The sequence below is a fragment of the Myotis yumanensis genome, unplaced genomic scaffold (assembly GCF_028538775.1).
Source record: "Myotis yumanensis isolate MYYU_CA2020_CCGP unplaced genomic scaffold, mMyoYum1.0.hap1 SCAF_1, whole genome shotgun sequence".
Lineage (NCBI taxonomy): Eukaryota > Metazoa > Chordata > Mammalia > Chiroptera > Vespertilionidae > Myotis > Myotis yumanensis.
The window spans coordinates 44,175,515-44,191,420 of NW_027223752.1; the positions used below are offsets into that span (position 1 = coordinate 44,175,515).

The 15,906-nt window shown below is 39.9% G+C and overlaps 1 protein-coding gene across 10 annotated transcripts in view; it reads right to left on the reverse strand.

Moving 5' to 3' along the window:
• Nucleotides 1-5,660: 5,660 nt before the first annotated feature.
• KTN1 (kinectin 1) overlaps nt 5,661-15,906 on the reverse strand; it is a 110,583-nt gene continuing 100,337 nt past the window's right edge. For all 10 annotated transcript variants that reach the window (XM_070419263.1, XM_070419278.1, XM_070419271.1 and 7 more), the window contains 3 exons: nt 14,806-14,898; nt 13,464-13,584; nt 5,661-6,135 (listed from right to left, as the gene is read on the reverse strand). In XM_070419263.1, the coding sequence (XP_070275364.1) occupies nt 6,131-6,135; nt 13,464-13,584; nt 14,806-14,898 (219 nt within the window). In that variant the 3' untranslated portion in view covers nt 5,661-6,130. The remainder of the gene's footprint in view (nt 6,136-13,463; nt 13,585-14,805; nt 14,899-15,906) is intronic.

The following is a 15,906-nucleotide window of genomic DNA, read 5'->3' on the forward strand; positions in this document are numbered from 1 at the left end:
AAATTATTACTATAGTGGCTAAAAAATGTTTTTAAATCAGTCCTGTTTATTAATTGGCATTCTTCTAAAAAAAAAAAAAAAAGCTTTCCTTCTCCCCTTCCACTTTATTTTAGTATAAATATAAACTGGAGGATTCTTTTTTAATGCAATGTGCTATTATCCATTGCTGTTAATAACTTTTATGCTCAAGTTGCTCCAGATGTGATTAGGGGAGTCCCTTTAAGCAAAGCCTGTGTCCTTTTGACATGCCCTCTTCAGTTTGGAACACATTATAATGGCATTTAAAATGAAAGGAGATTGAGAGAAATGTAGAAGGAAGAACCATGAAGGACCGAAAAAGAGGGTAGTCATGGTGACTATGGCAACTTTTCTTCAATTAAAACAAAGATGTCATTTTCAGCCAGAGCTTCCTGTGTGCGCCACTGAGGCTCCGACGTGTTCAGAAGCCATAGGAACAGGCCTGACAACAGTCTGTGCACAAGGAAAGTCCTTGGCAAAGAACTCAAGATTTGTCCCCTGATAGGTTCATAACTTTTGTTATGCCTGGCACATAACCTGTTTTCAGAACAGTGTAGAACGGTAGGCCTTGGTCCTTGGTTGTTAGAGGAGGTTCTCAGGATGAAAGTGTGGGGGCTATGATATGAATCCACCTCCAGGCAGTCCTGAATGTGAGAAAGGCGACCGAGATGATTGTAAAACTCCACCACACATGGAAGTTCAAACAACACTGCGTTGGGACCCTTCTAGCAAGTGGTAACACAAAGGCAAGGGAGCCACTCTCCCTTTGGCAACAGAGCCGCACACAGCATTGGTCTGCTCTGGCCAGAGGATCATCTGACGTAACAGAGCAGACACTGCAGGTGGAGACTTCTTCATGAGGACCTGGAAACTGACCCCAGAAATACTTTAAGTGGCAGAGAAGATGGACTATTTGGATAATGTTGAATGCACAGAAGAGGCAAAAGCCAGATTACTATACAAAATATACCTGGATGGTAAACATGGAAATTATAATTTCCCTGAAAACAAAGGTTCACTGGGATTCTGCTATGTCTCAGGTCAACCAGCTAGTTAGTGGTATTCATGAGACCTGGTTTCCTAATCCAACATTCTTTGCAGCTAGCAGAAGGAAAATGATGAATTCTAGAAGAATGGAAAGAGAAGAAAACAAATCACCATAGGAAAAAGTGGGGAAGAAAATGACCTAGAAATAGCCCTAGAATGATCTGGATAAAATAGCCAAGTGGGCCAGCTCAGAACACCATGAAAGGGATGTGAAGGGTCAGGATCATGAACAACAAACACGGTCTAAAAAGAAATGAAGTGGAAACAATAAAGGAGAAACAGAACCTCAACAAACACAGAAATGATCACAGAGCAGACAGAAGGCAAAAAGAACCATGAGAGAGTCTATGCTTAGCCTTGAGTATCTTCCATTCATTTGTTGGGCATCACCCACAATCCAAACTATTCATGATAGACTAAGATGCCTTCATGGAAATACCTCATCAAAAGCACATCAAACCTTGATGAGAATGGCAGCCAGTCCCTAATACAAACCTTTGCTTTTCTATTTTAAATCCCTGAGCAACAGTTAGGGAAAAAACACACTTTCCTTCCAAAACCAAGTTTGCCTATATGCATTGTCTAATGCCTCCCCCTAGTGATTGCATATATGATGTATGCTTAGAATCCATAGGAACAGTTAATGCCTTTTATATTTGCAGAGTATTGCCCATTCCTGAGTGCTTTCACCCGTGTAACCTCTGTGTCCTGACAACAGCCCTGTGAAACCTCCAACATTGCTTTGGAGTCTATTATTAAAACTGGAGAAAGAGGCCCTGACTGGTTTGGCTCACTGGATAGAGTGTCGACCTGCAGACTGAAAGATCCCAGGTTTGATTATGGTCAGGGGCACATGCCTGGGTTGTGGGCTCACTCCGCAGTGGGGGGCATGCAAGAGGCAGCCAATTGGTGATTCTCTGAAACATGTTTAAGTCTCTCTCCCTCTCCCTTCCTCTCTGAAATAAATATGTATGTGTGTGTGTGTGTGTATGTGTGTGTGTGTGTGTGTGTGTGTATATATATTTTTAAAAAAAACTGGAGAAAAGAGAACAACCTAGAGGTGTGGAGTCAGATCTGCATTTGAAGCCCGGTGCCTTCAAGCATCCCTTTGTGATTTCCAGCCAGTGGCTTAAAATGTGAACCTCCTCTTCCATGAGTGTGATACATTGTTGAGGCTGCAAGAACTTAACGAATAGGAACCCGAATTCTGTAGAAATGTGAGGGATGTTGCTGCTACTTCTGTTGTTCACAGCATCTTTGAAGAGTGCTGTCCACTTCCTTAGAAACCTATTTAAGATTTCTGGACCTATTGGGAGGCGTTTCTTCCTTGTATCTAACTGAAAAACATGTCTCTATAACTTAAAATCTTTCTTTTGTCCGGTTTTCCTATCTTCTGGTTAGTTCTCCCAGTTGGCCTGGCTTATGACCTGTTGTCCAGTTCGCTTCTAAAGGAGAACTTTGGTGTTAGAGTCCCATCCTGCCGCCCCTCAGCTTTGGTGTCAAGCCCAGAGCCACAGGACGCTCTTCCCTGGGCTCCCTCAGTTCCTCCCTTTCAGCTCTCTCCACCCCGAAACCCAGGGAGCTGAGCTTGACAAGAGAACATTCACCCCAGGCTCATTCAGAACTTCTCTTCTTCAGAGACTTTATCCCCTGGTGGACAGAGGACCCAGTTGCTTTGAGAAAGGACAGGAAAATCCATAGGGAGCTCCTTAGAACTCTACATCATACTTATCACTGAGCAAGCTTATAAAGCATGCACGTATACACACACACACACACACACACACACAAGTTCAGAGCAATTACAAGCTCATGAAATCTGCTCGGGGGAGGTGCGAAGGAACTCCTGTAGTCAGCCACCTAAAATAGCTCCAGCACCTGGACCCAGCAGATGTCAGGATGAAGAGCAAGCAGCTTGTTCCCAGGCAAACACCTTTGACACAAGAGTCACCTGGGCCACCCTCATAACAGGCACTGGCCCCTGTCTCCATTTCAGGGAGGAGTCAAGAATCAACGGCTCCACCAGGTGCCTTTGGGGTCTTACAAGACCAGCCCTTTGCTGATGGTCACTTCTTTTCCTGTACACACCATCGAGGGAAGATCCCATGAGTGGCAGGTGCCTATATGCAGTCTGTCCTGGAATGCAAGACACGTGGGAAATCTGTCCCTGGCTCAAACTGTGGGCAACACAGTTTCTGCCAACTGGTGCACACCTACAACCTCATGCTGCTGGGGGACCACCTGCGAGCCGCTCCAGCCTGGTTGCTTTACACTGGTCACTGACCTCCAGGAAACCTACTAGTTCTGCCACACCAAACAAGGTGATAGCCTGCTTCACAGGCATCCCCTCACTCCTTTCAGCTCTCTCCATTCTGTTTTGGGGGAGCAACAAGTCTGCTCCCAAATACACTGCTCATTCTCTCCTCCCTGTAGGTTCTCCCTAGTCTGAGTAATCAGGGTTTACTGGCTGCAATAGTGGCAAGGGGAGCCACTAGAGACCCAGGACACACGGCTCCCTCTTCGTTCTGATGCTCCCTTCCTACCCCAGTGAGTGAACTGCTTACACTGGGCAGTTGGAGATGGATGAGGCAAGCAGGCAGTGTGGCCCTTCATATTCAGGGCAACTAAGAACTGGGAATACTTAACCTAGAGGAATGACTTGGAGAGCATAGAGCTATCTTGGCATATCTGAAAAATAACCAAATGGGAGTGTGATAAACTTTTCCTATTTGATTCTGGCGTAAGGACGTTAGATAAATTGATGCAAGTAACAGGAGTAGACTTTTAATAAAATTAAATAAGCATTAACAATTTCAACTGCCCCTAACTGGAATAGGCAGTATTCACAACGTCCTGCCATTTCAGACGCAAAAAAGATGAATATTTGGGTTGGAATGTTGAGGAAGAGGACACAAACAAGACACCAGACAGAGTCCTCTGAGTCTCTTGCAATTATTTTATTTTTTAAAAATTCCAACATAGAGGAAGATTGAAAAATAATACAATTATACAATTCTTAGAAACTAAACTCGGGAGAGAAGAGTAGCAAAGGAAAGGTTGTAAAATAGAAGACAGGATTTCTGTTTGTTTGTTTTCAGGTGGCAAAAACATAAGTAGCTTTAGAGCAAAACGAAGGAAAAAGAGAGAGAAGATGCCGACACAGTATCTGGCCTTCAGATCAATTTCCCAATGGTTTGCTGAAAGCAGCCAGGTAAGGCCTGGGGAAGCCCAAATCCCTAGGCAGGCATCCCTGGTTATATACCTTAGAAATATTAATTGATAGGTGTGCTATGAGGTGAAAAGGTTGGGAAGCAACAATCCTCAATCTATAAAAATAAATTTCATCCATTCATTCATTTAAAAATTTGAGCACAATTAGGTGTGAGGCACTTTCTCAGGGCTGGGGATAAAGCAAAGAACAAAAAGATTCCTGCCTTCATGGAGCTTACTGGTACTCTCTGGTGGAGTGACCAAGTATATATTTGAAAATTATAAATGTTATAGACAAAAACAAGTAGGGGGACAGGGAGGCAAGGGGATACTGGATGATGGAGAAAGATCTGATGAGAAAGGTGACATTTCAATAGATCTCAAGATGGTGAGGGATCAAGTCAAGAAAAGGAAGTTTTATGCAAGAGAACAAAGTGGAGAGGCCCATGGTAGAAGCATGACAAACTGCAGGGAGGCCAGGCACTTTAATGCTTTAATACTCAGTGGCACAGACATTTGTCAGTGTTTTTTTAGCATCTGAAGGGCTGTTTTTCATCCAATTATTATTTTTTAATGTATTTTTATTGATTTCAGAGAGAGGGAGGGAGAGATAGAAACATCAATGATGAGAGAGAATCATTGAAAGACTGCCTCCTGCACACCCCCCACTGGGGATCGAGCCTGCAACCCAGGCATGTGCCCTGACTGGGAATCAAACCATGACCTCCTGGTTCATAGGTCAAAGCTCAACCACTGAGCCATGCCAGCCAGGCCAACCAATTTTTTTTTTTAAAGCTTCTTTAACAACAAAAAAAGATAACCCATGGCCTTGGCCTGGTAGCTCAGTTACTTGGAGCATCATCCCAGATACCAAAGAGTTGTGAGTTCAATTTCCAGTTGGGATACATACCTACTAGGTTGTGGGTTCAACCCCTAGTTAGGGTGTGTTTGGGAGGCAACCTATCGATGTTTCTCTCCCTCCCTTCCTCTCTCTCTAAAAAAATCAATAAAAACGTATCTTTGGGTGAGGATTAAAAAACAAAAAAGATAAACACATGAACTATAACATAGTGCTTGGCAAGAAGGAAACTAAAAAAGTTAATTTTTATTACTTAAAAAAATTGTAAAAGTAAAGTAGAGCTCTTCAACCTCAAGTGGGGGTGGTAAGCATGAAACCCTAAATATTTGCTTGTGCTATCTGTAACCGGCAACTCTTCTGGACAAGACTTACATTGCACAGAATCCCAGAGAAGACCAGAGCTCCAGCAGAGAGGTTGTATGAGCAACAATGCCTATCTCATCTTGTCTGAAGGTTGAAATCACTAACTGTGTTGGCCTGTAATGCTAATAGAATCTATTAAAGCTCAATGAAATTAGAACAAGTCTGATAATAAGCATCCTTTTATTTGCTGATGCCATTACAAAAACTGATTACATTAGCAACAAAAGTGTTTTCTTGAGTGGAAGTCAGAGGCAGTTACTCCCCAAAATGTTAAGTAAAACAGTGCACATCAGTATTAAAATGTTAAATTTTACATTGTCTTTACCACTTTTGATCTTCTGGACAATTTTATTGAGCAAGATAAAAATTACATGTTTATTTTATCTTCAGGAATGTAAAGGTCTAATTATTCAAACAGTTTTTATTATAAAACTAAACTCTGAAGGTGTCTACAGAGTTGGCTTTTTTTTTCTCTCTCTTTAAATCAGTAGTCTAACAAGGATTAGAAAAGACAAAACTCTGTTCAGTGTTTCTGACGAAGTAGAAAGGGTGGAAACATAAATAAGGCTTTAATTTGGCAAAATATAATACAATGCCTCCTGTTATTCTTGAATGAACAGTTTCTCAATTACTTCACTCTGTAAAAGATCAGAAATAAATAAATTCATTTTAAAACAAAGAAACAAAAGGCAATCAGAAACATCTAACAAGCACCAGAAGTACACATTTGAACTAGCATGGTCCTTTCGACTAGGATCAAAGCAAGTAATATTAATAGTAATCCAAGGGGAAAAAATTCAGAAACTTTTACATGGATTTTAAAATATGAGTCAAAACTTCATACCAAATTTAGAATAATGTAAGGATTTTGAAATCCTATTAAAAAACATTTAAGAGAACAACACTGAGAATCCATTTTTATTAGTTCTACTCAAGAGAACTCTACAGCTATTCAGGTGAGTGAGTAGCACTGAAAAGAGGGACTGAAATTTTTACCTTTCAACTCATGCATAAATAGGTTCAGAGATTTTCTGAGGTCATATGAAGCTTTCCAAGTCTGATAAAATGACTAAAGAAATTAACCTTCAAAGGACATAACCAAGTGCAGCATGTGAATTTTGATAGAATGCTGGTTTGGGAAAAATAAAAGCTACTTGAGGTATAATTGAGGGAACTTAAATATAGGTTTAATATTGGCTGATGATATAGAACTACTGTTTTATTTTTTGGGATGTGATACTGTGGACTTGTAAAGGAATGTGTTTGTTCTGAGGAGATGCACACTGGAGTGCTCAGGGATAAAATGTCATCATTACTTTCAAATGGTTTGACATCAACAAAACATACAGAGAGAGAGAGAGAGAGAGAGAGCGATGAAGCAGGTAAGCTATGTGAATGTACTATTCATTCAACACTTTGTGTGAAATTTTTCAAAATAGAAAGTTGAGGGGGAAAAGAAGCAATTAGAAAGTTAAAAGTTATCACTGGCTATCATGTTATCTAAACAAGATTAACAGCTGATCAGAAAGTACATATATTAAACTATAAAGTGCTATGTAAACACATTACAGAAAATGAAAACCTGATCAAGTGTAAAGTGTAGAAATAAAAGCTAGTTTTTATCTGGAATGTCAACACTGTACTTCACTACAAAAGAATTCTTTCTTTCAGAAACAAGAGACAATAGCATCATAAAATAATCTATTTGTCAATGGGAGTAGGGAAAGCACATACATACAAAACTTCACCCCAGTTTTTCTGGATAACACTGAGAGCCTCTCCCATTCATTATTGATAAACCAAATACAGACCAACTTTAGGAAAAAGTCAGAATTAGCAGAAGAAACTCTAAGAAGCTGGCAACAAAGGATGAGACAGAATGAGGAGAAAAGGAAGAAGTGGCAGAAGGGATCAGAGCACACGATGTCTGAATCGGGGAGAACAAAAGTACTGATTCAGAGCACAGACCCTGAGCCCAGACCACTTTGATTTAAACCCCAGCTCACCAGTTACTAGCTGTGTGACCTTCAGCAAGTTACAGAACCAATTTTGGGTCTACTGATAATGGGAATTAAACCATGCTGGGGTGTTGTGAAGATTACATGAATGACAATGCCTATGTGCTAGAAGCATGCTCATGCTTAGAGGCACACTCGTGAAGTGTCAGCTATTAAAGTTATCATCCTCCCTCCACAGGACTCCACAAACTGGTTCCAAGGTCAGGGAAGCTGAATCTTACGGTCTGAACGTTTGTGTCCATTTAAAGCCTTATGTTGAGATTCTAACCCCCAATGTAAGTGGGATTTGGAAGTGGGGTCTTTGAAGACCCCACTGTCATGATAGGGATCAGTGTCCTTATAAACAGGATCCAGAGACCTCCCTCACCCCTCTGCCATGTGAGGACACAAAGGGAAGATGGCCATCTTTAAAACAGGAAGGTTTCACTAGAAACAGGATCTGCTGGCACCTTGATCTTGGACTCTCAGCCTCCAGAACTGTGAGAAATAATCTGTTGTTTAAGCCACTCGTCCGTGGGATTTTTGTTATAGATCAAACAGATCAAAACACTGGGGTGATGAAGTTTTTTGATACGGACAGGTACACACTTAGAACACAAAGTCAGGCAAATATGAAATATAAAGAAGAGTAGATTATCTGGGAACAAAAAAGTATATTATAAAATACTAGTGATTGAGATAATTAAGCAATTATCTTAATTTTTTTAAAAAGCAGGGGTCTGATAGCCTTCTTTTGGGGGCTTGCAGGGAGAGGAATAGGAGATGTATAGGAAGACATCCAAAAGAAAAGAAAGGTTAAGGTCTTACCAATTAAGGATATAAGATAAATACTCCTATGCCTACAAAAATGCTAAGTACTGTGTATTAGGATTTAGAAAACTAAATTACTGTCTATCACCTCTCTCATTTTTGTCTTTTAAAAATAACTTTTCCCTTAGTGATAATGTACAGCATTATCTTAAACAATTCATATATACTAAAAACAAATCTCCTGATATCAGCTTTAACCTATTACCCTACATTCTGATGATTTAAAAATTTATATTTACAATTTAATCATCTAGTAGTTTTTTTTTTTTTTTTTTTTTTTTTTTTTTTTTTTTTTTATTTTTTTAAATCTTTATTGTTCAGATTATTACATTTGTTCCTCTTTTTTCCCCCCATAACTCCCCTCCTTCCAGCTCCCACCCCACCCTCCACCCTCACTCCCCACCCGCTGAGTTCATCCATAGGTGCATGATTTTTGTCCAGTCACTTCCCGCATCTCCCACACCCCTTTTCCCCTAAGAATAGTCAGTCCATTCCCTTTCTATGTCCCTGATTCATTATAATCACCAGTTCATTCTGTACATCAGGTTATTTATTCACTTGATTCTTAGATTCATTTGTTGATAGATGCATATTTGTTGTTCCTAATTTGTACCTTTACCTTTTTCTTCTTCTTCCTCTTCTTAAAGGATACCTTTCAGCATTTCATATAATACTGGTTTGGCGGTGATGAACTCCTTTAGTTTTTCCTTATCTGTGAAGCTCTTTATCTGACCTTCAATTCTGAATGATAGCTTTGCTGGATAAAGTAATCTTGGTTGTAGGTTCTTGGTATTCAGCACTTTGAAAATTTCTTGCCATTCCCTTCTGGCCTGCAAAGTTTCTGTTGAGAAATCAGCTGACAGTCGTATGGGTATTCCCTTGTAGGTAATTGAGCCTCTTTCTCTTGCTGCTTTTAAGATTTTCTCTTTGTCTTTTGCTCTTGGCATTTTAATGATGATGTGTCTTGGTGTGGTCCTCTTTGGATTCCTTTTGTTTGGGGTTCTCTGCGCTTCTTGGACCTGTAAGTCCATTTCTTTCTCCAGGTGGGGGAAGTTTTCTGCCATTATTTCTTGAAATAGGTTTTCAATATCTTGCTGTCTCTCATCTTCTGGCACTCCAATAATTCTGATATTAGACCGCTTAAAGCTGTCCCAGAGGCTCCTTACACTATCTTCACACTTTCGGATTCTTTTTTCATTTTGCTTTTCCAATTGGGTGTTTCTTGTCAAATCTTTGGTTTGATTCTTGTGCTCCTCTGGTCTGCTATTGGGTATAATATTCTTTATTTCAGTCCGTGTATGCTTACTTTCTAATTTCTTTATCGTAGCATCGAGGGTCTCATTAGTTTTCGTGAGGCTCTGCACAAATTTATGGCAAGCCCTCAAAATTGCGATTCTTAGCTCCATATCTTCCATTTCTGTCATGTTTTTTTGTCTCCGCATCTTATATGCTTTCTTGGTGACCCCCCTTGTGGTCTCTGTGCGCAGTCTTGTTCTAGCCAAGCCTTAATTGTTGTAGTTAACACTAGAGGGATTTGACCACCAGGGTGACTGGCTGTAGGAATTAGCTGTGGAAAACGTCTGTCTTCTGGGGAGGCGTTATTCCAGCCTTTGCCTGAGGCGGTCGGCAAATGGTTGTGCGCAGGGCCTGGGCGGGGCGGGCTCAACAGGGCAGGGGGAGGGAGCAGCTATGGCCGCTCTGAGACCGTCCCCAGGGGCTCTGCCTCTCTGTCCCAACAACCGCTGCAAACCTCGGAGGGGCCGTAGCCAGACAGTCCCGCTTCTCCCGTTTGAGTCTGGGTCCCTAGAGACTCGCCCGGATCTGTAGCCCAGAGTCTGAGACTCGCTCCTGATTGAAAACGACAACCGCGCCCTCAGCCGCCAGCCCGCTTTGCGCGCGCACCCTCACCACCGCACCGCCGTACCTTTAAATTTTCCACACTGCGCCTCCGCTGAGCGTTGGAATGCTGTTGTTTTTGCTTCTAGTTGAAGAGACTCTCCTCAGCCAGCCTTCCCGTGGTTCTGGTTGATGTCCGCTCCGATTTTTAGTTGTATTTTTGAAGTGGTTGTCCACGGCGGCAGTCTCCGGTGTTTACCTATGCCGCCATCTTCCCAAAAAATCCAATCATCTAGTAGTTTTAAACTACTTCACAAGAGGGAGAATACATTGAGCTAAAATGATGGCTGAAGTTAAAAACCTGAGAGTGACACCAACACTTAATGAAGAGCTGTGGGAACCAAGGGATCTGTGGGAGGAGCTAGCCTTGTCAGTGCTGTCAGTGCTGGGCAGAACACACAGAAGGAAGGAGGTCTTCAGTGCCTGGTGGACCTCCACCTTCACACACCCCATCCTACCCTTCCTGCTGTACTACTGCTCATGCTCCGCCCCTCCCTTCCACTTGCCAGATATGGACTTATGCTCATCAGCTGACAAAAGACTGCTGAGCTATCACTTATGGGAGCTGCCTGCCAAACAGTTCAGTTTTAGCTGTGTTCCAGAGCATAGATATTTATTTAACAAGTTACTATAACTTTATAAATCAAGATCAAAAAATTTAAAAAAGTAAAAGTGCTATTACCAATGATCAGTATAAGTATCAAATTTAATATGATTAAGGTAAATGTGGAAAAAGGCCACGTTAAAGATGGTTCACAAGACTTAATATGAGCAACCCATGTGCATGGGGAAAAAAGAAAATATTCAAGAACACCTTTGAGATGCTGGAGAGATACTACTGATGAGGTCTAAAGACAAAGGTAATTGGTGATCTCATAATTTTTTAAGCTCTTGGAAATGAGCCCTTCCCTTATAACACCAAGACCTATGGACTGACTTCAGCCTATTTAGCATACTTCATTTATCTTCCATGCAAACAAAGGACCTGTATTAGATCTAGCAATTAGGAAAGTACTAATGACCTCAGCAAAAAAAAAAAAAAACAAACGTTTCATTGGAAAGGCAGGAAGAGAAGCCATTCTACACTAGATGAACAAGTTAATATCAAAAAGTAGATGTTATGAGAATAGTTTAAGAATTTTGTTGAACAGTGAAATAAAAGAAAAAATAGGGTGGTAACCTAAAGGAAGTGCATGGTTAAAATAAGACATCTGAGCAGGTTTTCAAGACTGAACAGAAGGAGCACGTGGAGAGAAAAGAGTAGGGCTTAAGACATTGGAGGGAAGAAGCAGGAAGCAAGGGTATTTCCTAATTTGGGAATGTGGTAATGTGGCAGAAGCGTAACTCTAGGTAACTGAAAGGTCAACATCCTAAGGCTTAAAGACTACGATATAATTTTTTTGCTGACAGGTTAAAAGAATGAGCTGGGTTTATTTGGAAAGTCTTCTTAAAGGTAACTGGCCTGAAGTAGCATTTTAAAGGAGAACATATGCTAAGGCAGGTGAGGGGATAATCATTCTATAAAAGTGAGGCAGGCCCTGGCTGGGTGGCTCAGTTGGTTGGAGCATCATCCCATACACTGGAAGGTTGGAGTTCAATTCCCGGTCAGGGCACTTACCTAGGTTGTGGGTTTGATCCCTGGTTGGGGGGGGTATGAGAAGGCAACCAATTGATGTTTCTATCTCACATCAATGTCTCTCTCCTTTCCCCTCTCTCTTAAAATCAATAAGCATGTCCTTGAGTGAGGATTAAAAAAAAAAAGACAGAATGCCCCTGTAATAAAAATAGCTGTCCAATGGAAGCATGGAGCAGAGTACGGAATCTCGGAGGGAAGGCGGGGGAGGGTGGGTGTGTGGGAGGTAATCAACCAAAGACATTATATGCATACATGCATTACCCATGGGTACAGACAATAGTATGGTGAAGGCCTAGGATGGAGGGTGTGGTTGGGCTGGAGGGGGTCAATGGGGAGAAAAAGGAGGCATAAGCAATACTTTCAACAATAAAGATTAAAAAATAAAGTTAAAGCATAGGATATTAAATAAATAAATAAATGTAAACAATGTCTAAAAAAAAAAAAGCTGTCCATTCCAGCTTTTCCAGGACACCTAACTTACCCTGAGGCCTCCGTACAGACTTAAAGAGTCTTAAGTAAGGGCTCTGAAAGGGACAGTTCAGTGATGAGTGGCCCCTTTGTGTTGCACAAGCCACTCCACTCATCTCCAGGATACCATGATTATTTTAGAACAAACAGCTTTGAAAGAAGAATATCTTAAGTATTCCATGCATACTGTAATATCCTAATTACCCAAGGCTAATAAGACTTAAATCATTCTGAAAACAGATAAAACCCAGGAATCAACTAATTAACTGATCTTATTCACCAGCTAAAACACAAGTCACTTTTTAAATATATATATTTAAAACTTACTTTTAGTTATAGCTGACACGCAATATTATATTAGTTTCAGGCATACAACAGTTATTCCACATTTATACACCTTGCAAAGTGATCACTACAATAAGACTATCAACCATTTGTCACCAATCATAGTTATCATATTACTGACTATATTCTCTATGCTGCACATTATATCCCTGCAAGTCATTTTTAAGTGGCAACAAATCTGAGCTTTCCCAGGTAATATAGGCAATAAAATTTCTTAACATGGTTTGGTTAGTGATGGATTTATTTATCTTCTATTAAGACCGTCACTTCAGGAGTTAAAAAATGGATCTGGTTAGCTTTATAAGCAAGCAAAGAAACAAAAAAAATCCAGCATCCAATTTAAAGAAATTATAATCTGATTTTCAGCTCAGAATCTTAGCTTAGTAAAAACATCACAGTCACTTTATTTTACCAAGTCATTAAAAAAAATGCACAGATACTTTATCAGAACTTAGATCAGGATAAAGTAAAGGAGTTGCAGACATTATGGCAATGAACAAAACCTATGTAAACAAGTTACAAGAGTGTATGTTTTATGCAAAGGTCAAGGGAGATAAAAATAAAGGTTTTTTTCCCTCCCTCCAAGCTGAAGACCAAAATATGTACAAAATGGTAATAAAGCTCTAAAAAAGCTAAAGCTGTTGCTGGAGGTTCTGAAAGAGATAGAGGAAATATTTCTGCTAGGGCAATAACAGCTCCTGTATTTATGATAAACACACTCTACACAGACATTCACATACTCACACTATGCCTATTACCCACAGACAGACAGGAATAGTTCAGTGATTCTTACCTACTACCGGGTAGTGATCTTTCTCCTTTGTGAGCTGTTGGTTTACTGCCTGAAGCAACTGCTGTAACTGTGCTACAGTCTGATTTAGACTTACAGACATAGTCTCCTTCTCAGAAGACTCCTAAAACAAAGGTAGAAGTAGTGAAAAACTCCAAACACAAGAAAAAGGCAGATCATTTTTGTTTTAAATACAACATGAAATATCTGAAAGGTGACATGAAAATCAATAATAAAAACACATACAGAAAGAGTGTTTGATACTTAGTGATGCAAATTAGTTTGCACCAAAGAAAGCTGTCATTAATGTTGTCACTGGACCACCAAGGGAAAAACCTAGAATCTCTGAATGTCAGATATGAATTCATTTCTCTGCTCAGAAAAAAATATGCAGGGCACCAAAGAAGAGAACATTCATAATAACAGTAAAAACAACAATAAACATACTGAGCTTTCCTAAGTGCTAGGCACTGTTGTGTTACCAGCTATTTTAAGTGATTTATATCGGCGGTCGCCAATCGGTGGTCCGCAGACTACATTGGTGGTCCATGAGGTCCGAAAGGTTGGCGACCGCTGATTTATACAGTAACTCACTTATTCCTTTCAAAAATCCTACAATATAGGTACTATTATAATTGCCTTTTACAAATGGGGCAACTAAACCACAGAGAGGCTAAGGAATATGGCTGAAGTTTTACAACTACTAAGCAGTAGGGGCAGGATTCTAACACAAGCAGTCTATACTCTTAAACAGTATACCAAAATACCTCCCAACACAAACCTTGATTAACATCTTACTAAGCTAAAGTGAAAACAAACATTAACAAAAACACTGCATTTCAGAGATAGGGTATCAGTTAAAAAAGCAACATGACTGAAGGAAGCACATTACAAAGGCTTTTTTTTTATCCTCACCGGAGGATTTTTCAAAAAATTGATTTGATCAAGGGCGGGGGAGAAGGGGAGACATGTGTGGTACCCTTTGTAATACTTTAAGCAATAAAAAAGGGGAAAAAAATTGATCTGAGAGAGAGAGGAAGGGGGAGGGAGGGAAGGAAGAAGGGAGAGAGAAGAAGAGAAAGGGGAGAGAGAGAGGAAGAGGGAGAGAGAGAAGAGAGAGGGACAGAAGAGAGAGGGATTGATCCCTTGCCTCTGATGTACGGGCCCTGACTGGGGATTTAACTTGCAACCTTTTTATGTGTAGGATGATAATCTAACCAACTGAGGAACCCAGCCAGGGCTACAAAGGCATTTTTTAAGTCATAGATGGATCTTGTACATGTTTAACTTCACTTAATTTATAAGGTAATTAGGCCTGAGATTTGAAGTTAAAGAAAAGACATACCGATTCTGGGGAAACATCACTATTCTCAATAACAGTAGTGTCACCAGCAGCTTTTACTATTTTTGACTGGATAAGATCCAGTGACTGTTGAGCCTGTAAAGAAAGCAATATGGTAGCCTCCGCAAACTACAACTGATAATTAAATATAGACAAGAAAAAAAATGAGCGATTTTCTTACATCTTTTGTACAAGAATAAAGCTCTTCTAAAAACACAATGTAAAGCCAACTTATTCAGTTTTTTCTCCAAAATGAAAACAGCTTCCTCCCCCACCAGACTATAAAAACACATGGCTCACTGTTTTAAAAAATTCAAACAATACACATTTAGGATAACATTAAGCTAGGTCAGGGGTCAGCCAAGTCTGGCCACAGCCTGTTTTTATACAGCTCACGAGCTAAGAATGGTATTTACATTTATAAAGGATTATGTTAAACAAACAAACAAAGACCAGTATGTGAGAGGAAGTCATATGTGGCCCACAAATCCTAAAATAGTTTGTAGTTTTGCTGACCCCTGATCTAGATCCCTCTTCTGTGCATACAAGGGCAAATAGAAAACTGGCAAAAAAAAAAAAAAAATGTATAAATGGTCTTTAACATACATGCTGTTTTATACTTGTTTGTTTCACATTGTATTTTATTAACTTTTTTCATGTCAATAAATATTTATGTGCATTTCCAATCAAGTGCTACACGGTCTTTCTATATAGACATGGGCACAACACTATTGCCTATCGTTGCCACTTTAGCCTTCACAAATAACATGGCATATCTAGTATCTTTGAGTGCCTGTTTAATATCCTTAAAGTATGTATGAGAAACTAAATTGCTAAGCTAAAACTACATGTTTTATATATTTGGTCCAGAGGTCAAAAATTACCACATACTAAAGTAAACTAGACTGCTCAGCCTTGACAATTGTATCATGTACCTAAGTTTTGAGCTCTAAAACAAACTTCCTAAGTTCACATTTTATCTACGGGTAACAATAACACCAAAGTAATCTGAAGCAATTCTGAATTCCTATTTTTGCATAACATCATACAGAACCAACAAAAACATTTCTTTCAACTTTTGAAAAAGTGACGTATTTGTTTTGC